Below are 23,770 nucleotides of genomic sequence, written 5' to 3' on the forward strand. Positions count from 1 at the left end.
GACGGTGTAACACTGTGCCAAGATGTGCTGGCCGTGCACCAAGGCATGTTTAGCCACAGGGTGATCCTCATTACCAACAAACACTGTCTGCCTGTGTCCATTCATGCGAATGGACAGTTTGTTGCTGGTCATTCCCACATAGAACGCTTCACAGTGTAGGCAGGTCAGTTGGTAAATCACGTGGGTGCTTTCACACGTGGCTCTGCCTTTGATCGTGTACACCTTCCGGGTTACAGGACTGGAATAGGTGGTGGTGGGAGGGTGCATGGGACAGGTTTTACACCGGGGACGGTTACAGGGGTAGGAGACAGAGGGTAGGGAGGGTGGTTTGGGGATTTCATAGGGATGAACTAAGAGGTTACGAAGGTTGGGTGGACGGCAGAAAGACACTCTTGGTGGAGTGGGGAGGATTTCATGAAGGATGGATCTCATTTCAGGGCAGGATTTGAGGAAGTCGTATCCCTGCTGGAGAGCCACATTCAGAATCTGATCCAGTCCCGGAAAGTATCCTGTCACAAGTGGGGCACTTTTGGGGTTGTTCTGTGGAGGGTTCCGGGTTTGAGGAGATGAGGAAGTGGCTCTGGTTATTTGCTTCTGTACAAGGTCGGGAGGGTAGTTACGGGATGCAAAAGCTGTTTTCAGGTTGTTGGTGTAATGGTTCAAGGATTCCGGACTGGAGCAGATTCGTTTGCCACGAAGACCTAGGCTGTAGGGAAGGGACCGTTTGATGTGGAATGGGTGGCAGCTGTCATAATGGAGGTACTGTTGCTTGTTGGTGGGTTTGATGTGGACGGACGTGTGAAGCTGGCCATTGGACAGGTGGAGGTCAACGTCAAGGAAAGTGGCATGGGATTTAGAGTAGGACCAGGTGAATCCGATGGAACCAAAGGAGTTGAGGTTGGAGAGGAAATTCTGGAGTTTTTCTTCACTGTGAGACCAGATCATGGAAATGTCATCAATAAATCTGTACCAAACTTTGGGTTGGCAGGCCTGGGTAACCAAGAAGGCTTCCTCTAAGCGACCCATGAATAGGTTGGCGTATGAGGGGGCCATCCTGGTACCCATGGCTGTTCCCTTTAATTGTTGGTATGTCTGGCCTTCAAAAGTGAAGAAGTTGTGGGTCAGGATGAAGCTGGCTAAGGTAATGAGGAAAGAGGTTTTAGGTAGGGCGGCAGGTGATCGGCGTGAAAGGAAGTGCTCCATCGCAGCGAGGCCCTGGACATGCGGAATATTTGTGTATAAGGAAGTGGCATCAATGGTTACAAGGATGGTTTCCGGGGGTAACAGACTGGGTAGGGATTCCAGGCATTCGAGAAAGTGGTTGGTGTCTTTGATGAAGGATGGGAGACTGCATGTAATGGGTTGAAGGTGTTGATCTACGTAGGCAGAGATGCGTTCTGTGGGGGCTTGGTAACCAGCTACAATGGGACGGCCGGGATGATTGGGTTTGTGAATTTTGGGAAGAAGGTAGAAGGTAGGGGTGCGGGGTGTTGGTGGGGTCAGGAGGTTGATGGAGTCAGGTGAAAGGTTTTGTAGGGGGCCTAAGGTTCTGAGGATTCCTTGAAGCTCCGCCTGGACATCAGGAATGGGATTACCATGGCAAACTTTGTAAGTGGTGTTGTCTGAAAGCTGACGCAGTCCCTCAGCCACATACTCCCGACGATCAAGTACCACAGTCGTGGAACCCTTGTCCGCCGGAAGAATGACGATGGATTGGTCAGCCTTCAGATCACGCATAGCTTGGGCTTCAGCAGTGGTGATGTTGGGAGTAGGATTGAGGTTTTTTAAGAAGGATTGAGAGGCAAGGCTGGAAGTCAGAAATTCCTGGAAGGTTTGGAGAGAGTGATTTTGAGGAAGAGGAGGTGGGTCCCGCTGTGACGGAGGACGGAACTGTTCCAGGCATGGTTCAATTTGGATAGTATCTTGGGGAGTTGGATCATCGTACGCCAACCTATTCATGGGTCGCTTAGAGGAAGCCTTCTTGGTTACCCAGGCCTGCCAACCCAAAGTTTGGTACAGATTTATTGATGACATTTTCATGATCTGGTCTCACAGTGAAGAAGAACTCCAGAATTTCCTCTCCAACCTCAACTCCTTTGGTTCCATCGGATTCACCTGGTCCTACTCTAAATCCCATGCCACTTTCCTTGACGTTGACCTCCACCTGTCCAATGGCCAGCTTCACACGTCCGTCCACATCAAACCCACCAACAAGCAACAGTACCTCCATTATGACAGCTGCCACCCATTCCACATCAAACGGTCCCTTCCCTACAGCCTAGGTCTTCGTGGCAAACGAATCTGCTCCAGTCCGGAATCCTTGAACCATTACACCAACAACCTGAAAACAGCTTTTGCATCCCGTAACTACCCTCCTGACCTGGTACAGAAGCAAATAACCAGAGCCACTTCCTCATCTCCTCAAACCCGGAACCCTCCACAGAACAACCCCAAAAGTGCCCCACTTGTGACAGGATACTTTCCGGGACTGGATCAGATTCTGAATGTGGCTCTCCAGCAGGGATACGACTTCCTCAAATCCTGCCCTGAAATGAGATCCATCCTTCATGAAATCCTCCCCACTCCACCAAGAGTGTCTTTCCGCCGTCCACCCAACCTTCGTAACCTCTTAGTTCATCCCTATGAAATCCCCAAACCACCCTCCCTACCCTCTGTCTCCTACCCCTGTAACCGTCCCCGGTGTAAAACCTGTCCCATGCACCCTCCCACCACCACCTATTCCAGTCCTGTAACCCGGAAGGTGTACACGATCAAAGGCAGAGCCACGTGTGAAAGCACCCACGTGATTTACCAACTGACCTGCCTACACTGTGAAGCGTTCTATGTGGGAATGACCAGCAACAAACTGTCCATTCGCATGAATGGACACAGGCAGACAGTGTTTGTTGGTAATGAGGATCACCCTGTGGCTAAACATGCCTTGGTGCACGGCCAGCACATCTTGGCACAGTGTTACACCGTCCGGGTTATCTGGATACTTCCCACTAACACCAACCTGTCAGAACTCCGGAGATGGGAACTTGCCCTTCAGCATATCCTCTCTTCTCGCTATCCGCCAGGCCTCAATCTCCGCTAATTCCTAATTTCAATCTGCCGCCGCTCATACCTCACCTGTCTTTCAACATCATCTTTGCCTCTATACTTCCGTCCCGACTGACATCTCTGCTCAAACTCTTTGCCTTTACAAATGTCTGCTTGTGTCTTGTATGTATGGATTGATATGTGTGTGTGTGCGCGAGTGTATACCTGTCCTTTTTTCCCCCTAAGGTAAGTCTTTCCGCTCCCGGGATTGGAATGACTCCTTACCCTCTCCCCTAAAACCCATATCCTTTTGTCTTTCCTTCTCCTTCCCTCTTTCCTGACGAGGCAACCGTTGGTTGCGAAAGCTAGATTTTGTGTGTATGTTTGTGTTTGTTTGTGTGTCTATCGACCTGCCAGCGCTTTTGTTTGGTAAGTCTCATCATCTTTCTTTTTAAATATATTTTTCCCACGTGGAATGTTTCCCTCTATTATATATATATATTTAAAAAGAAAGATGATGAGACTTACCAAACAAAAGCGCTGGCAGGTCGATAGACACACAAACAAACACAAACATATATAAAACTATGATGGTTCTATATATATGAAGAGGTGTAAATTAAGAAAGTATAGTGGCAATCAACTCATATGCAAAGAGAGACAAAAGCATGTGAGTTAGTGGAATAGCTATAAAGCAATAGTGAGCAGGGGATAGACAAGGAAGAGGCATGAGCAAAGAAAGAGAATGTAAGCTAGAGTGGAATTAATTGTGATAGTCATTTAAGAAAACTCAGTGAAATTTATACTCTGAGGAATTGATGGATTGTAGGATAGTGGGACTTAAATAGTGTATGGAGACATATTATCTACGGAGAGTACAGAATTTGAGAAGTAGAGGAGGGCTCTAGGGAGTAAATGATGCAGTAAAAAGTGAATGTGAAGTGTAGAATAGATTTGTAGCTTTACCAGGGAATACTTAATTATAATATACATAGAAATGTATACTAGGGTAATGAACCATGAGGCCTACTCAGAAAGGATAAGGGGGGGGGGGGGGGGGGGGGTGTACCCGGCATTTACGAAGTATATAGGGCAGGCATACCTACATGACGGAGATAGGACGGCCTGTGGCCTAAAAGATAGGAATGTTTTATAAGGGGGCGTGCCTACCAAAATGGAAAGAGGAAGTGCTCTCATAGTGTCAACCCACAAGCAAGGTATAGGTACTGATCCTAGGAGAAGGGGACAGTATTGTGACAAAAGTCACAAAATTTTATAGGGATTATTCTGGAAAGTTTGAATTCTATGGCCGGCCAGAGTGGCCATGCAGTTCTAGGCGCTACAGTCTGGAGTCGAGCGACCGCTATGGTCGCAGGTTCGAATCCTGCCTCGGGCATGGAAGTGTGTGATGTCCTTAGGTTAGTTAGGTTTAATTACTTCTAAGTTCTAGGCGACTGATGACCTCAGAAGTTAAGTCGCATAGTGCTCAGAGCCATTTGAACCATTTTTTGAATTCTATGCACAACTAGCATTATTATGTTTCATATAAAGAAATGAGTGTCAAAAGAACACTTTCATTTCACCCAGAGTTCCTCCAAACTATATGCCACAAGTTACAAACTAATACAAAGAATGAGAACAGAAAATAGAATACTCAAGTTGCATTTGGAGTCTTAGAAGTTCCTTTAACTCATTTACAGCTACATCACATTTTGAATTGTCCATATTTGTGGCCACATGGTCAATTACTGATTCAGTCATTGTAGTAACCCTTGTTGCACTACTGACCAATAGGGACATGCCAAAACTTTGAAGATATTTATGAAGATGCTGCTGGATTCATTTATGATATTAGTGTTGATGTTAATATCCCCGCACAGAATTATGTTGACCTTTGTACTTGTGTCCACTTTACCACTGGGAGATCTATACACACACAAAATGATTAACTTTTTGGTGATATCAAGCCCTGTTAATTCAATAGCTGATATTTCAAAGTGTTTGTCTTCACTTACTGTATTGAGGTCATGTCTTGATTTGAACTGTGTTCATTTTCTGATATAAATGCAAGATCCTCCACCCCTTGAAGCAGTTCTGCAGTAACAGTTTGCCTTTTCATACAATTATAATACTACATGTTGGATTTCTGTGTCTCTACACCAGTGCTCAGTACCACAAATGACTGTGGAGTTCAAAGTTTGGAGCTCAACTTCTAATAGTTGTATTTTATTTTTTATTGATTGCATGTAGTGAAGGAGGACTGTTGAGTCTGTGAAATTCCCTATGTTACTATTTCCAATGGTTTGTTTTTCTTTGTGACACCTGGTTTGTGTGATATTTGAAGTGTTAAAATCTGTCTTGTGAGTGATTGTTTCAGTATTTTTTAAACTGCTGGAGATACTCTTTAGGCAGGGGAACCAGTTGTCTGGATTTATCCTAAAAAAGACCCACTTTTCCTACCTATGACAACAGGTATTTGACCATGTGTGGCCTGAGATCCACCCCCTATACTTTCATGAATCTTCCCTTCCCAATGTTGTTTAGGTGCAGGCCATGCCTAGCGGAACCCCATCTGTTGATAGTCCTGACAGGTGCTAGAGAAACATGAGCAAAGTTGGCTGTCCTCAGAGCCATCCCTAACCCCACATTGATTCACCTCATAGCTCCATCAAAGTGTGGTCGATCATGATGCTGGAACAGCTCAACGAAGTGTACACTGGTGCCACGAGTCAGGGAAGCTATCTTGTCCAAGTCACCACCTAAGTCATACGCCCCATCCCTGTCCAAACTGTTTCCTGCCCCACCCACTACCACTACATGGTCCTCTTTTGTAAAGCCCATACATAAAGACCCTAGGTCCTCTAAAACATGACTTAGCCCTGCATTTGGCTTGAAGATAATGGTGGCCTGGTACGCTGCCCCTAAACTTTCCTGTAACCAAGGGCCGAAACCTCACCCATGGCTATTGTCTAGCAGCAGCACTTTCATCTTCCTAACACTTTGTACATTTCTAGGCTTCTTGGCCTTGGTTGAAGTGTGCTGTACATTTCTAGGCTTCTTGGCCTTGGTTGAAGTGTGATGCACATTTCCTGCTCCTTGTTCTATCTGAGGCTCTTCTCCACTTAACTCTGGCAGGGGTCAACAGAGGCATCTGATCCCACCTGTTGGCTTTGACCCATGACATAAGGGTGTTGTCGTGTGTGATGTCATGACGGCACGGAGTTTAGTTTATGAGTGTGTTGTATTCGTATATGTTGTCTTTTTGCAGTTGGTGGTGTCCTCTGGCGGTGTGCGTATGGTCTGCATGTTACGTGGTGTATTGGATTCATTTGGGTATTGGTGCTTGCAGTGTGCACTTATCGGTCGTGACTGTTATAGAAGAATGGAAATTAATTTCAGTGAGTTAAGAATTAAGTTTCCATTGTGTTTATGTTATTGCAGTATCATCTGATGTTATTGGTTTGCTGTTTGTAGCATTTTAAGTTGTTTGATTCAATTTGTGGCTTTTTTTGTTAGGTATGGGTATGACTTCTAAGTTTAATAGTGCATGTCTGCAAGCTGAAATGGGGGATGACATGTTGTCCATCATTAAGTGTGTGTGTGTGTGTGTGTGTGTGTGTGTGTGTGTGTGTGTGTGTGTGTGTGTGTGTGTGTGTGTTGGGGTGGGGTGGCTGAGCTAGTGTGTAGCACCAGAACCTTTTTGTGGCAAGTAGACATTTTTTTGGGTCTCCTGTTTGTGTGTTATGATGTTCGGTGGGGGTTTTTATGTGTTATTGGGTCGGTGTTATTTACTGGATGTGTTGGTGGTTGATGTTATGGTATCATTACTTGTGGTTGATTTATGTATCTTAGAGGAAGTATTCTATTTCAATTTTCTTTTGTATCCTCAGTTGCATTTGAGCTAGATAAGTCATGGGAAGTGACCAATTTCAATTTGTCATCATAGCTGTGTGTTGATATCATGAGCAGCTGTTGACCTATATAGGTCAAGGAAAGTGTTCAATTCCAATGTGTCACTGTAGCTGTGTGTGTTTTGGTATTGTGAGCTGCTGTTGACCTATATATGTCAAGGGAAGTGTCCAATTCCAATGTGTTGTAGCTGCGTGTGTGTGTTTTAGTATCGTGAGCTGCTGTTGAGCTATATAGGTCAAAGGAAGTGTCCAAATCCAATTTTTGTTGTTTTAGGTGTTGGTTTTGTGGTATCAATAGTTACGGTGGATTATAATTTTTGGAGTAGTTGGTTTTTATTTTGTGGGATCGACAATTGCAGTTGAGTTATGTAGGTGCAGGGAAGTGACCGATTTCCTGTTGATATTGTAAGTGTAGCAGAATTTGGGGGATTTTGTGGTGTTTTTATGTCGCCATGCTTTGTGATTTGGGATCATGGTGTGTGTGTGTGTGTGTGTGTGTGTGTGTGGTGTGTGTGGTGTGTTTTTATGTCTTTATATTTGGTTTGGTCCCCACCCAAAAATCCCCAAATTTCCCATGCTGGCCCCATTAGTTTGATTATATTTTTGGAGGGTACATGTTTGTTGGTTTTATATGTATTTTTGAGTTTGTTGTCATGTTTATGTAATGACGTCATAGGTGCCATATTGGAGACATTGAGAACGATTTTTTCCGCCATATTGGTAACATCATGGGTCAAAGCAGACAGGTGTAATCAGATGCTTCTGTAATCCTCTCTGCAGTTCTTTTTGGTGTTGTTGATAAAACTATCAGATCGCGTTCTCTTTCTCCCTATCCTCCTACCAGCTGCCAGTACCCAATCACCCTCCTCCTCCCTATCTACCTGGGTCCTTATGAGTTCCTTCCTTACTTCCTTCAACTGTGCCTGAAGGGCACAGACTTTTCTTTCCTGTTCCCCAATCAAAATGTTCCTACTGCATACTCTGCAGTTGCAGGAGAGAGCCTCTTCTGTTATCCCAACATTCTCCCCACTGAATCTCCCCCCCCCCCCCCCCCCACCCCCCCCCCCAGTGAAAATATTTCCTACAAGACTGGCAACAAATCCTTCTACTCACTATCCTATAACAGCTCCCACATTTCTCCCTCATGGTCAGTTTCGAAAGAATAATTAAGGTTGGCTGTGTGTCAACAAAAAATGACAAAAAGGTCTTGTGTGTGGTGGTTGTAGTTTTTGTACTGACAGAAGATTGAATTTGTAATTACTTTGCTTTTAGAGAATTTACATTATCAGGCTTGTTTGGTCTGCCATTTGTGATACGTGTTTCAATTTGCAAAATTTTAAGGATGAGAAAAGTTGTTCACGTAAATATGTAAAACCAAACATGAACATAATAGTTGCCACTTTTGCATATAGTTGAGGAAATCTACACTGTGGAAGGTAAGAATAAAACTGAATGACGTCAGTTCCTATTCTAAATGCCTCCTTAATAAAATAATTATATTGCAGATCTATTAATTTCTGCTTGCACCTCTGCAGACACAGTTCTGATGTCAACATGTGTGGTTGACATGAAGATGTCAAAGTCAGTTCAAGTGACCTGAAATTCTCAAATCTTTTCATGAATACTACATAAAAAAATATCAAGAGAATGGAAAGAGGAAACATCATTGAAATCAGATTCCAGTGAATCCCATCAAATCTTGACATTGTCTGTGATTCAGTATTGCAGATTGCATGAAATTTACAGTACTAAGAACATTCATAATCTTGTCAAACCTGCACAGCCTTGGCATAAAGTTTAATTTTAGTGCATTTACATCTTTAACAATATTAGCCTGTCTCAACAATTTAGCCCAAAACAGCTATGTTGTTTTTGTTTTTAGCAAAGTCTCAGTAAATGTGAGACATTAGTAGTTTTGTGTAACCCCATTGTTCTCAAAAGAATCAAATGAATTTAATATAAACAACAAGTTGTATTAATACTGTTGCCCCAATTGTGTGTGTGTGTGTGTGTGTGTGTAGTAAAAAAGGGTGATGACAAGTTTCACATTGACATTTATTAACATATCTTACTACACATGGTACAATTTTCACTTTCACTACTTCATCTTACAAAGAAAACAAAACACAATTTTTTCCAAATTTTATCAGAATATTGTTGCTCACAATCAAACACCATATGATAAATTTTCTTGGATGCAATCAGTGGCATGGTAGATCATTTTGTTCCTACATTTGTACCCAATCTCACAGCAATATGGATTAGAATAATAACTGTCCAGATAGTTGTAGGTTGCTCTGAACATGAATGCTCTCTTACTTCTGTAGTTGTATTTTACTGTATCAGCCTCACATCATAAAAAATGAATTACAAGATGTCCCTATGTTGGTATTTGATATGTCTTTGGAAATTTGCTTTACGTTTTGACCCGGTATGAGCAATAAGGACATTGGAATCTGGCCTCTTTCCCACACTCATTTTTCACATGACTGTAAAGTCCACTTTTCCGCTTGTACTTCTTACCACATTCATTACATTCAAAGCTTGCATCTGTGCTGTTCCATGTTTTGGAAGTGAGATGATACAGTTGTGAACTCTGCAATACTGATATCTGGCCCACATGTATTCCATCAGTTCTCATGTAACCTGTGAAAAAAAGTAAATATGGAGTATATGACTTCAATTGAGTTCTTAAAAACATATTAACTTTGTTAGTCATAAAAAGCCTACAAAATGCAACATTTATATAAAAATTAGTATCCAAAATACACAAAAAATGGATAATATCCAGATCAACACATTGCTTAATAAGACAATTTTGTAACAGACCATAAAAAGACAATAGTATAAAAATAAAGCATTTTGTTAAATGGAGTTTACATCAAAGGAACATTCTATTTCACATTATTTTGATACATCACTGTCATTATTTCATTAAAAGAAAACAGCTAACACATACAAATACATATCTGAACTAGTTTATTTTCTAATAACTTGTTTTAGTTAATGATCTGATGTGATCTGTGGATCACATTCACAGCAAATATTATCATAAGAAATGTGTCAATTCAACAACCATTACAAACATTTCTAATATATAATGAATTCTTTACTAAAAATAAGATTTTAACTACAAACATGGCAATATCCAGCATGTAGTCATATATATATATATATATATATATATATATATATATATATATATATATATATATATATATATAATAGAGGGAAACATTCCACGTGGGAAAAATATATTTAAAAAGAAAGATGATGAGACTTACCCAACAAAAGCGCTGGCAGGTCGATAGACACACAAATAAACACAAACATACACACAAAACTCTGTTTTCGCAACCAACGGTTGCCTCGTCAGGAAAGAGGGAAGGAGAAGGAAAGACAAAAGGATTGGGTTTTAAGGGAGAGGGTAAGGAGTCATTCCAATCCCGGGAGCGGAAAGACTTACCTTAGGGGGAAAAAAGGACAGGTTTACACTCGCACACACACACATATCCATCCACACATACACAGACACAAGCAGACATTTTCATTAAACATTATAAACTACATGTATTCATGGGGAATGTTAATAACGTTCGCTTTTGTTGGGTAAGTCTCATCATCTTTCTTTTTATATATATATATATATATATATATATAATATATATATATATATATATATATATATGACTACATGCTGGATATTGCCATGTTTGTAGTTAAAATCTTATTTTTAGTAAAGAATTCCTTTATAGTAAAGAATGAGTTACCAAGGAGCAACTTTAAGCCTCATCTGAAAACACTTATCTTGTCTATCAGACATTTATCTGCTTAGGTAGGTTGTATGACATCTGCCTTTATGTCATTCATCATTTTCTGTCCATAAAATGAAGAAAATAATTTGGGTATACACAAAGTGAAGAACATCTTAAAAACAGTATTAGCAATAATGATCATTAAACATTATAAACTACATGTATTCATGTGGAATGTTAATAACGTATTAAGCTTAAAAAGAATGTTACCACTTTGAGACTAGTCTGTTACTTAAGAGGTTATATCAAATACCTGTCATGTATCTCCTATCTATACCTTAATGTCTAGAGGGCCATACAGATATGTATCAAAGAATAATGGTAACTTACATGCTGTTAGAATAGTGGCCTGTTCATAATGAACATAACCACTTGTTACATAGTCACTATAAGTTTCAATCTTTCAAACTACGTCAGTGATTGCCAATATGTGGGTAATTACCACATGGAGGAGAATACAAAATTTTAAATACCAAACGTATCACTTAATTAAACTAATTTAGTTAATAAGCCATCTCTACAATCATTATATCATTAGACTTTAACTTTTATTGCACAAGTCAACAAGGATTACCAGAAATTTTCAAATCATGTCACCCAATGTGGAAGAAGCCACAGCTTGTGTAACAAATCCAGAAACAATGTTATCTGAAATTTGTACACATTCAGAGATGACCATGACAAGTAGAGTCATTTGACTGAATTACAACCTCGCCTGTTGTTCACCGTTTTGTTTGTTGTTGTTTGTTCATTCATAAAGACAAAAATAACAGATAAAGTATTTACTTTCAAAGTGACATATCTTGTGAATTTATTTGGAGAAATCAAACTTACATTATCTTGCAAGGAAAGTTGGTGAATATTTTAATAGACAGGAAAAGACTGACAGTTTTCACTGCAAGTTGTAGATTTGTCAATATTGATTTGAAATATATGATGTTTTAATGTTCACAGTACTAATAACAATACTCGATGCATGTAATAAAAAATGCTCAATCATAGATAAAATAATTTAGCACTTACAATTAACAATATGCTCTATGGATATCGAGTACCTCTTGTAATACCCTGAAATGGGAACAATCCACCCTATTATTCACTCCATTCCTCCCACAGTGGTATTCTGCTGCCCACAAAACCTGTATAATATCTCTGTCTTTCCCTGTTCCATCCCTGTAATAGACCTAGATGCAAGACCTGTCTCATAATCCTCCAAAATCCACCTACTCCATCCCTGTCACAGGCATCTTCCAACCTAACGAAGGTATTAACAAACATGAAAGCAGTCATGTGGTCTACCAACTTAGCCGCAACCACTATATGGCATTCTAATGGGCCTGACCACTAACAAGCTGTCTGTCGACATGAATAGCCATCACCAAACTGTGGCCAAGACACAACAGGACTACCCAGTAGCTGAATATTCCACCCAACAAGATGTGCTTGACTCAAATACTGCTTCACAGATTATGCCATCAAAGTTCTTTCCAAAAACATATTTTTTCACATGAATTCTCACTTGAAATCTCTCCTTACAACATATCCTTTGTTTCCGTAACATCCCCTGGTGTCAACCTCCACTAGTCTGTCCTCCACCTGTATCTAACCCCTTCTCTGATACCACTCCAATCTCGCATACATGCCTTCTATCCATCTGCACATTCCTTTCCCCTTCTCTGCTTCCCTCTTCTCGCCTTCTGCACCGAAAGCACTGTCTCCCCATGTTGCACCTAGCAGCATACCTGTCGCTACCATGTCTTTGCACATACCCACAGGTGGCATTAAAGCATCTCCCCCCCTCCCCCCTACTCTGCTCTCCCCCCTACTCTGCTATCCTTCCTCTTCACTGCACCATGCCTCTTCTGCACTCTTACTACTCATACCAGCTTATATTGCTGATTTGTTTACATCTGACAAAGTAGTTAACCTAATAGCTGATAATATCAAGCAGTCTTCTTTCAGTGTACCTATTTGCTACTCAATGCATCCTCTGTGTGATGAATAGCATTCCATCCTATTTCATATTTTGTATTCCACCCTGGATTTTCCACTATTTTATTAAAAACTGGTCTTAGACATGAGAAACACCAACCTCTCTCATTGCCTTATTATTACTTTGTTTAACTGAACACCTACCAAAACAAGTGAGTTTTATTTGGATGAATGTTAATTAAATATCTGTGATCTTTTATTATTTCAAAAATAGGATTTAATACTTTTACTCTAAGGTTTACTTACAAACTGAAGTTTCTTGGAGTAAAACCTGAAACTTCCTTCCTTCAGAGTCAAATAATTTGTATGAGGAACAAGTAGTTGGCAATCTTTTTCATTTTATTTTGCAACTGTAGGAATTGAAGATCCTTTCAGTAGAGGACAGTTAACCTACTCTGAATATAAGGTGAGAAGAAAATGTATACATCGAATTTATTATTATGCTGTCTTTGGCTATTCTGAAACCAAGATAAGGAGTTTTGACATACCTGGTCATACATCTGCTTGAAGTTTCCCAGTGGCAGCGATCACAGTGAACAATTGGCTGTAAATGTGGTCACCAACACATCCCTGGACATACCCATAGGCAGCAATAAAGCATCTTCCCCCCAGTACTCTGCTATCCTTCCCCCTCACTGCACCAGCACAACCTATATCCAATAACATGGATGAGACACACACATTTGGTCTCTCATCTTTTACTTCCATAAATGCTAGATCCCCCTCACAGAATTAGTGTTACGGCCAGTCCATGTCTTAATTAGAGAATTAAGTCTCATTTACCTAGTTGCACATGTTGCACCTTCTAACTGTACAACAATGGGCACTCTGACAAACACCACGTGTGGCACTTTTATACACTCATGCTCATAAATTAAAGATAATTGCAGAATGTGGTGCCACACAATGTGGCACTACACAAAACTAGCACTAATAGCATAGGCACATAGGGAACACACGACACAGATCTGTAAGTCCATGGTATTGGTGATAAGTTGAGCATACTGTCCCAAAACACACGTGCTGCTAAATGCCACTGTTTCGTGTGCATGTACCCCGACATCAATATGCGATATGATCAACATGCACTTATACACAGGCCGCACAATGGGTTGGCATACTCTGGATCAGGTTGTCAAGCAGCTGCTGGGGTTTACCCTCCCATTCTTGTACTAGTGCCTGTCGGAGCTCCTGAAGTGTCGTAGGGGTTTGAAGATGTGCAGCAATATGTCGACCGAGAGCATCCCAGACATGCTTGATGGGTTTAGGTCTGGAGAACAGGCAGGCCACTCCATTCATCTGATATCTTCTGTTTCAAGGCACTCCTCCATGATGGCAATTCAGTGTGGCTGTGGGTTATCTTCCATCAGGAGGAAGGTGGGACCCACTGCACCACTGAAAAGTTGGACGTACTGGTGCAAAATGATGTCCTGATACACCTGACCTGTTACAGTTCCTCTGTCAAAGACATACAGGGGTATACGTACATCAATCATAGTCCCACCCCACACCATCAAACCACGACCTCCATACAGGCCCCTTTCAAGGACATTAAGGGGGTGGTATATGGTTCCTGGTTAACGCCAGATGATAACCTGGTGAGAATCACTGTTCAGACTATACCTAGAGTCGCCCGTGAACATAACCTGGGACCACTGTTCCAATGAGCATGTACTGTGTTCTTGACAGCAGGCTTTATGGGCTCTCCCGTGACCAAGGGTGAGTGGAATGCACCTTGCAGGACTCCAGGCGAACAAACCATTTCTGTTCAGTCAACTGTAGACTGTGTTTCTGGAGACAACTATTCCAGCGGCTGCAGTAAGGTCCCGAGCAAGGCTACCTGCAGTACTCCATGGCTGTTGCGGGCACTGATGGTGAGATGTCGGTCTTCTTGTGGCGTTGTACACTGAACGTCCCATACTGTATTCCTGTACACGTTTCCTCATTTTCCGTCTGCTGGAACCGTTGCCATAATCTTGAGATCACACTCTGTGGCACATTGAGGGCCTGTGCTATGACCTGCTGGGTTTGACCAGCCTCCAGTCGCCCTAGTATTCCACCCCTCGTAACGTCATCAATGTGTGTTCTTTGAGCTATTTTCAACACACAGTCACCATTAGAATGACTAAAAACATCTGTACACTTACTTGCTGCACCGTACTCTGACATGCACCAACACACCTCTGCGTATGTGGACTGCTGTCAGCACCACTGTGCGACAACTGCAGGTCAAATGCACCGCATGGTCGTACCCCAAGGTTATTTAACCCACGAACCACTCACCATGTATCAGCATTATCCTTAATTTATGAGCATGAGTGTATTAAAGTTAATCAGTAACCATTGTTAACTGTCCTCCTCCATTGTCCACCTTCTTATTCACAACGACACAGCATCGCACCATTACATTAATGCTGTTTTGACTGACATTGCTTCCACACTCAAAATTTCAGAATGGACTGACTTAAAAATGGCTTCAGACTCAGTGCTTTTATATCTTTTCAAAAATGTCTCTTTACAAGTTTACATCTCAAATTAATTGAATAGTGTAGGAAAACTGGTTTTCATCTGAACTTTACAATACAATAAGAGTTTTGATTGAAATAAGCCTTCTAGATGACAAAAGTTGCAAAAATAGCTAAATAAACAATACCATTCATAAAAGCATTAATTGCCTAGAAACTAATTAAGTGCTGATGTTCCTACCATATTTTGGACATTAGCTATATGAATACTTTACAGATTTCTATTTTTGGGTTATTTTCCTAACTTTATCAGCAATATAATAATTACATCTGTTTACATGTCAAATCTGTGGCTGGAATAGAAAAAAAAATATGGTTAGTTAACTGAATTGAGCCTTAGCAAAACTAGTTACTTTAAATGGTTCAAATTAATTAGGAAATTATCATGACTAATGTAATTTCGCCAAGTTGGGCCTGGTCTTATACTTGGAATTACAGAATGACAGTTAATATTATGGCACATCCCTCACAACGCTAATGCTGATTAAAGTCTATGTTGATGTTATTACTATTATCATGCTGCCTTTACATGGTTGTGTGAATTAAAGAGTTTTATTATAATCAGCAAATTACATTAAGGTTTAAATGTACTTAAAGCGAGCATGAAAATTTCAATCTCTCTGAATGGGCCTTTGTGATATAAGCTGATATCTTTACATAGCATTCTTATGTCTCATTTTTCTCTGAATGAATTGCCCCAGCAAATTTTTCTGTGAGAGAAGACTGACTAAATGTATGGAATGGAAGTTAAGGTTCTGCCTTCAAGCCAGAACAATGAGAGATACTTTTAAAAATAGAATATCAAGAAGTGATTTTCTTGTTTATATATCTGTGAACTAACTTTAAAAAACAAGTGTGGTGGAGGTATTGGATAGTAAATACATGGGCAAACAAGAATTGGACCACAGAAGCTGAGTTGACCATTATTTGCTCCTCTTAAGAATGTACAAACACACACAGCTGCACCATCCCACTGCTGCTGAATGAAAATGAGAAGTGGTGTTCAGTAGAGCAGATGAAAAGCACAAGGAAGAAGGGAATAGATGAGTAAGGTGAAGGAAAAGAAGGGGCCTTCCCAAGATGGAAAGACACAAGGCAAGTAGATATAAGTACAGCACCAGTCACGGTGTTTTGTTTAGTATATTATCACTACAGGAGTTCCTCGGAGAAATTTAGAGCACACACTGCAATGCACTTTTGATTTCTAGAAAGTTCACTTTTCATGTAAGGTATGTTTTTCAATAAAAATAAAAGTATTGACATTAACATTTTAACTCCTTAAGTTTCAAGCTATTTTTCTAGATTTTTATAAACATTTATCAGTGAGAAACATAATCAGGCAGTGGAATGGACAGTAATAGCTCGGTGCAAGGTCCGGCTATATCATGCCTAGCACATTTACTACCACCCAAAGGATCTCATTAACTCTTAAGATTACACAGCAGAATAACACTGTGCAGTGCCATGTAGGTGCAACACTTCAGAATGTTGCTTATTCTGTATGGTGTGCCAAAACTTCCCTGAGGCATTGCAGCATGTAGATTAATTTACTGTTGCCTTTTATGGCATCAGACACTCATCTGTATAATATTTTCATTGGACATTTATTGAATATTGACAACACATTAATGCCACTTGTTTGTACATTATAGAGTAACTGTAGATTGTTTTTAGTAATCTCACCAAATGTGCAAATAAATGATTGATATGGGCAATTAGGCAATGGCGCACACATCCTGTGGCAGGAATGTGGCCCTTATCGCAGATCAGTATCATGAGTATCAGAAGGGGCTGAATAAAATGCCAACTGTCAGTTGCCACTGCCTCAGTTCACCGTTATTCAACCATCTCTACAAGTGGACTCTGCAGTGCTAGTAGTTTAGAATGTGTGTTATTACAATAGTTCCTGAAATTGTGATTTCCACAATTTCTTGCCTCTACAGGACTTTACTTATGAAGTTTGTGTTACCTAGCTATTCTCACTGGGGTCTAATCCTATTGTGGAGTGATCTATGAAAAGTTACCCATGCATTACCATGGACACCAGAATTCTCCAGCTTGGGCAGCAACAGCATGACAACTTGATCAAGCACCAATGTGCACAGGAAAAACTGCAGCAACAGCTAAACCAGCAACAACAGCATCAAGAATTATTCAACTGGTTGTCTAGTTCAATACAACAGTGGCTAAAACAGCAACAATAGCAGTAGCAGCAGAAGCATCACAGGAGCTGCCAACCATCCCAGCATTTCAGCTACTTAACGAGGCTCATGAAGACTGGAAAGTATTTCAAATATGCATTGCACTCCATTTTGAGGCAAGTGATATCCAATGTTCAGATCACCAATGGGCCTTTCTGCTATTTATGAGTCCTCAGTATATTCATCGATTCAAAAGTTAGCTCCATTATTCAATCCATTTGCATTCCTATTCTCTGATATATTATCTATATTGTCCAGACATTTCTCTGAGCAAATGAATATGGTACTGGCATGCTAAAATTGTTGCAACATTGCAAGTCAGTTTATGCCAGTTATATTGCTTAGATTGTGGAACTGTAGGAGTTGAGTCGAAAATGTAACTTCACAAGTGAGTGTGGTAAAACATACATGTAAAATTAAAATCGTGACATAGTGATTCGCTTAGCCTCAGATAAGGAGTCTTGCAAACAATGACAATTGGGCCTCTAGCTGGATGAAGTGCTGAGAATTTCACATGCATTTGATTTATCATAAGTGGTGCAACAAAATTTTTTGCAGACTTTTGACATTTCACATGTGGCTCATAGCCGTTGAATATAATACTTACTACCCTAATCATTTATCAGGAGATAGTCAAAATATGTTAATACAGTGCAGTAAATGGGAACATCTAATATTTACAGAATCAAAAAACTGTCAGAATGAAACACTGTTATGCACTGTTAATAAATTTATCATACACAAAATACCTAATCTTGACTGTTGTGACCAAGTTTTGTCAAAACTGAAATCTAACATATCACTTAAAGCTGGCTTAACAGTCTATGTTAAGATATTTATCTATGGAATAGAAGGAGATGCCTATCAAAAATTCTTTCAAACTCTGTTTAAACCGTGCTTTATCTGAAACCAAGTTTTTAATGGTTGCTGGCAATTTATTGAAAATGTGTGTTCCTGAATATTGGACCACTTTTTGGACCAAGGTAAGTGATTTTAGGTATTAATGTAGATTGTTCTTATTCCTAGTATTGATAATATGTATGGAGCCAGCTCAGTTGTCATTTAAGTTTTATTATAACATGCCACAGGAGAATACTCATAATGTTCCACATACTGATGGTCACAGTAGCATTCTGTGGTAGCTTACACACTTGCCTATTTTGACAGCTGAGCTTTGCTTACACTATTCGATGAAAGAACATTTCTCAATGAAAGATAACACATACATTTTGAATTTTTGATCAATTACTTTGTAAATGAAAGCTATTTAGTGACAGTTGCATAATAAAATTTAAATGTAACTTGTAAGTTTAAATACTGTACATAATGAAATTTACTTAAGAGAAAAAATCTAAATCATTCATGAAACTTCCTGGCAGATTAAAACTGTGTGCAAGACCAAGACCCGAACTTGGCACATTGGCCTTTCGCGCGCAAGTGCTGTACCAACTGAGCTACACAAGCATGACTCGTGGCCCATCCTCACAACTTTACTCCTGCCAGTACTTTGTCTCCCAAAGTTGTGAGGACAGGTCTGACACACAGTTTTAATCTGCCATGAAGTATCATATCAGTGCACACTCCACTGCAGAGTGAAAATTTCATTCTGGAAACATTCATAAAAGATTATGTTCACATGATTTCTAAGTGCAATTTATTGATCATAAGTGTCAGTTGATGAAGACTACACAATAGACGACAACATTTACTACCACAGAAATAGCTGTTGGTTTAGTTCACAGCCATTACACAATCAAAATAAATCAGAACAACTTCTTAGTATAAATACAGTAAAGAACATCTTCATAGAATGTAAGTAATTTAAACAGAAGTGTTGAATGATATACACACACAAAAGAGAAAGAAAATTTTGCTAGTTATCAGAAGAAATCTTTTGATGAGCTAGAGTACAAATACATGTACAAAGAAAACTGTGCACCACAATGTGCCAGTTGGACATACAATGATAGAATTGCAGTTTGGCAGGTAGACTGTGATGAGGGTTGTGTCAGATAGAGTTGGTAGAGGGAGAAAGAGGCAGGAATCAGGAGGGATTGGGGATCAGTAGCTAACAGCTCAGAGGGAGGCAGGAGCTGTGTGGCTAGGAATGCAGGAGGAATAGTGCCAGATGTATGGACTACCCCTGCAATACATGGGTGCTGGAGCAGGTTAGGTGCGGGGCACGAATAGGATAACATTGAGGCACAGATTGTGTGGGTGTGATAGGACAATGGAAGGGGAAAGTGTTGGGCTGAGAATGTGAGAACAGTGGATTAGTCGAGATTGAGACAGGAGGATTGTTGGAATAAAGGACGTGCTGCAGGAACAACACTCACTTATGTTAAGAAAAGACTGTCAGTTAGACTGTATTAAACTGTTTTAAGGGCACAGAAGTTACACAAGAATATTTCTGGCACACATATACTGATACTTCCCTAAAAACTAAAAGCTAGCATTTTGTACTAATTTATGTGAGATACACTGAGTTGATAAAAGTCATGGAATCCATCCTAACATCATGTTGCACTCCCATTTGTCCAGCTTAGTGCAGCAGCTTAATGTGGCACAGACTCAACAAGTCTTTGGAAGTCACCTGCAGAAATATCGAGCCATGCTGCCTCTGTAGCCATCCGTAACTGTGAAAGTGTTGCCAGTGCAGCATTTTGTGCATGAATTGACCTCACAATTATGTTCCATAAATGTTCAATAGGATTCATGTCACACAATTTGGGTGCCAAGAACATATGCTTCAACTGTCCAGAATATTCTCCAAATCAGTCGTGAACAATTGTGGCCCGGTGGCATGGTGCATTGTCATCCATAAAAATTCCCCAAGTTGTTTGGGAACAAGTCTATGAGTGGCTGCAAATGGTCTGCAAGAGTTTCATTTGGATCAGAGGACCCAGTCCATTCTGTACAAGCATGGCCCACACCATTATGGAGCCACCACCAGCTTGCACAGTGCCTTCTTGCCAACTTGGGTTCACAGATTCATGAGGTCTATGCCACACTTGTACCATACCATCAGCTCTCAACAACTCAAATTGGGACTCATATGACCAGACCGTGGTTTTCCAGTCATCTAGCATCCAACCAATATGGTCACAAGTCCAGAAGAGCTGCTGCAGGTGATGTCATCCTGTTACCAAGGGCACTAGTGTCAGTTGTCTGCAACCGTAGCCCATTACTGCTAAATTTCACTGCACTGTCCTAATGGATATGTTCATCCTATGCACCACATTGATTTCTTAGGTTATTTCACACAGTGTTGTTTGTCTGTTAGCACTGACAACTACAAACAAACACCACTGCTCTCTGTCGTTAAGCAAAGGCCGTCAGCCGCTGTGTTGTTTGTGGTGACAGGTAATGCCTGAAATTCTCAGCACACTCTAGACACTGCGGACCTTGAATATTGAATTCCTTAACAATTTCCAAAAGGAATCTCCGATGTAGTCTGTCATGCAACTTTAATTATGTGAGAAATCTTTTGACATGAATCACCTATCTACAAATGATAACTCTGCTACTCCACTGCCCTTTTATACTTTGTGTACTTGATACTACCGCCATCTGCATATGTGCATATTGCTATCCCATGACTTGTCACTTGACTGTATTCCTGCACTAAAACAGGTATCATCTTCCACGTAAAGAAAATTTACTTCTTCTCAAAATGTAAGTTGATTGTCATTTATGCATATCAGAAGCAAAAGAGGATCAAGAATATAACAAGGTGTCACACCACATTTGATCAGTTCACTTTCTGATCATGACTGATCACATTGCTACATTGTTTCCTGTCATGGAGGTAAAAACCATGAATCTGCATACATGACACATATTCCTTTTCAGAGTATTTATTAGGATCTCAAATAATTTGTTAATCAGAAGACATAATTCCTTATTTCATTATCACTATAACAACAAAATAAGAAATGATGGTGTCATTGGTTTCTTATATATTTTATTAATGTTTCAGAACTGCTTACTTCCATCTAGATAACATATACACACAGTTGTCACCTTCACTACTCCATGTTAAAAAGAAGGCAAAAGACACAGCTTTATCTTCACATTCTATTAGAATAGTGTAGCTCATAATCAGACAATTACTAAAAAAATTACTTGGATGCAATCAGTGGTATGATAGATTATTTTCACTATCACCAATGTATTTGTCCTGAAGGATCCTCAACTGTGTTGAGATTTACAATTTTTTTTTTTAATTTTGTTGTCTCAGTTGTGCATTTATTTTTATGAAATTACTACTTTTAATCAGAGTTTGTCACTTTTAGAGCTATGTAGGTGCATGTGGACCTGTTGTTAACTATTTGGAACTATAGACCAGAATTTGTAGATATTTTGTTTAAACTTCTATGCCCAATCTTTTAGCAATCTGGATTAAAATACAATCTGTCCAAATGGATTTAAGGTGCTCTTAGGAAGGAATGCTCTCCCTCAGTTCTGTAGTTGCAGATATTTTACTGTATTAGGCTTCAATACAAGAAAAATATGACATAAGAAGTGCATATGTCAGTATTTGATATGTCTTTGGAAATTTCCTCTATGTTTTGATGAGAAGGAGTAATTAGGACATTGGAATCATGATTCTTTCCTACACTATTTTTTCCACATGACAGTAAATCCTGCTTTTCTGCTGATACATCTTACCATACACATTAAATTCAAAACTGGCATTTTTTGTTGTTCTGTGATGTGGAGCTGAGACAAAGTAGGCAGTCATGTTACAATGTTGGTATCTGACTACATGTATTCCTTCAATTTCCATGAAACCTATGAAAACAAAAAGAAATACAGATATGTCACTTCAGTGATGTCCTTAAAAACACAGATTTGCTAAGTCATAAGACACATAAGAAAATTTGTATAACAATTAGTACCCAAAATTTACACTAATAGCTAGAAACTTCCACAGATGACCCTTATCATAGACACTTTGATTAGTAAGACAATTTTTGACCAGGCCATTCAAAAATAACTGTAGGAAATTTAAGTGTTTTGTTAACTGAGTTTACTTCAAAAGAACAATTGTTTCACATTAATGTGATTAGAAATAAATAAATATCATTATTTCAACACAAAAAAGCAGCATTTGTGAAATTGTCATTTTTGTATTCATTTAGCATCATGTGCTCAAGGCCAAATTTCAAGGTAAATGCAGTCATACTGAGGGCGAAATCACCGCAATAAAAATACAGCGAGAAGAACAGAAGATACAGCATCAAAAATCTGCAGATGAAGGTTCTCATTTGGTCAGAATCAAGAAATTGATACCATAAGCAGAAATACACAGGTGATGTAATTAATGGATCTGAACTAGAAGAAAGTGAAGAAATTTTGAAACCAGTCAAATTAGTGAAAAAATAACGAGAATTTAGCCACAATAATCCCAGTTACAAAAATGACACATGGTGTACAAGTTTACTGGAAAGAGCTTGAAATAAAGTTTAATAATATTAGTGAACTGCCTCAACAATACAGCAAAGTGTTAAGATGAAATTCTGAAAAATGAGACTCATACAGCATTCAGCGAATGGAGCAGTAAATTTATTTTTACCACATCTGTACTTATCACAGATCACAGTTTAAATTTGAAATTTTATAAATTCAAACCACTTCATGACATATATCCAGTGGTTATCACCAAACAATTTCAAAATCTTTATCCTAAAACCTGTCCATAAAGAAAGAAAACTTCCTGGCAGATTAAAACTGTGTGCTGGACCGATACTCAAACTCATGACTGCCTTTCGCGGGCAGGTGCTCTACAAACTGGGCTACCCAAGCACGACTCATGCCCCATCCTCACAGCTTTACTTCCACCTGTACCTCGTCTCCTACTTTCCAAACTTTACAGAAGCTCTCCTGCAGACCATGCAGCACTAGCACTCCTGAAAGAAAGGATTTTATGGTACAAAAAAGGTAAAACAGATATAGAAGCATAAATTCAATTATTACTTCTTCAGTGTCAGTAAAAACAACAACTATTAACAAACTAAAAGATCATTGCTCACAAATGATAAAAATAGAGATTTCAGTCCTGGTCCAAAACACGGTCTGAATCTATCAGTAATTTTCACAACAGTAGACACCACAGAAGAGTACATGCCCCCTGTAGAAACAATGCCTAAGCTGTGGATTCCTTTTAGGTATGTTAGTCCATGCAATTAGGCATGAGAGTTTCTCTGAAGGTTGAATCGTAGTAGAGAGATACCAACAATATGGAAAGTTCTACTAGAAAAATTAAAATAATATGACGTTAC

The 23,770-nt window shown here is 39.7% G+C and overlaps 1 protein-coding gene across 9 annotated transcripts in view; it reads right to left on the reverse strand.

Annotated features, from left to right (window-relative positions):
- Positions 1-23,770, reverse strand: part of LOC126176969 (longitudinals lacking protein-like) — a 316,573-nt gene that overhangs the window by 66,732 nt on the left and 226,071 nt on the right. For 2 of the 9 annotated variants that reach the window (XM_049924186.1, XM_049924180.1), the window contains one exon: positions 8,988-9,599. The exons of 1 other annotated variant lie outside the window; for it this stretch is intronic. In XM_049924186.1, coding sequence (XP_049780143.1) covers positions 9,370-9,599 — 230 coding nt within the window. In that variant the 3' untranslated portion in view covers positions 8,988-9,369. Of the gene's footprint in view, positions 1-8,987; positions 9,600-13,248; positions 13,411-22,157; positions 22,281-23,770 lie in introns of those variants that run through there. 6 more of the 9 variants (XR_007535723.1, XR_007535722.1, XM_049924184.1 and 3 more) reach the window with 5 other exon arrangements.

Source organism: Schistocerca cancellata, chromosome 3 (assembly GCF_023864275.1).
Source record: "Schistocerca cancellata isolate TAMUIC-IGC-003103 chromosome 3, iqSchCanc2.1, whole genome shotgun sequence".
In the NCBI taxonomy this organism is placed as follows: Eukaryota; Metazoa; Arthropoda; class Insecta; order Orthoptera; family Acrididae; genus Schistocerca; species Schistocerca cancellata.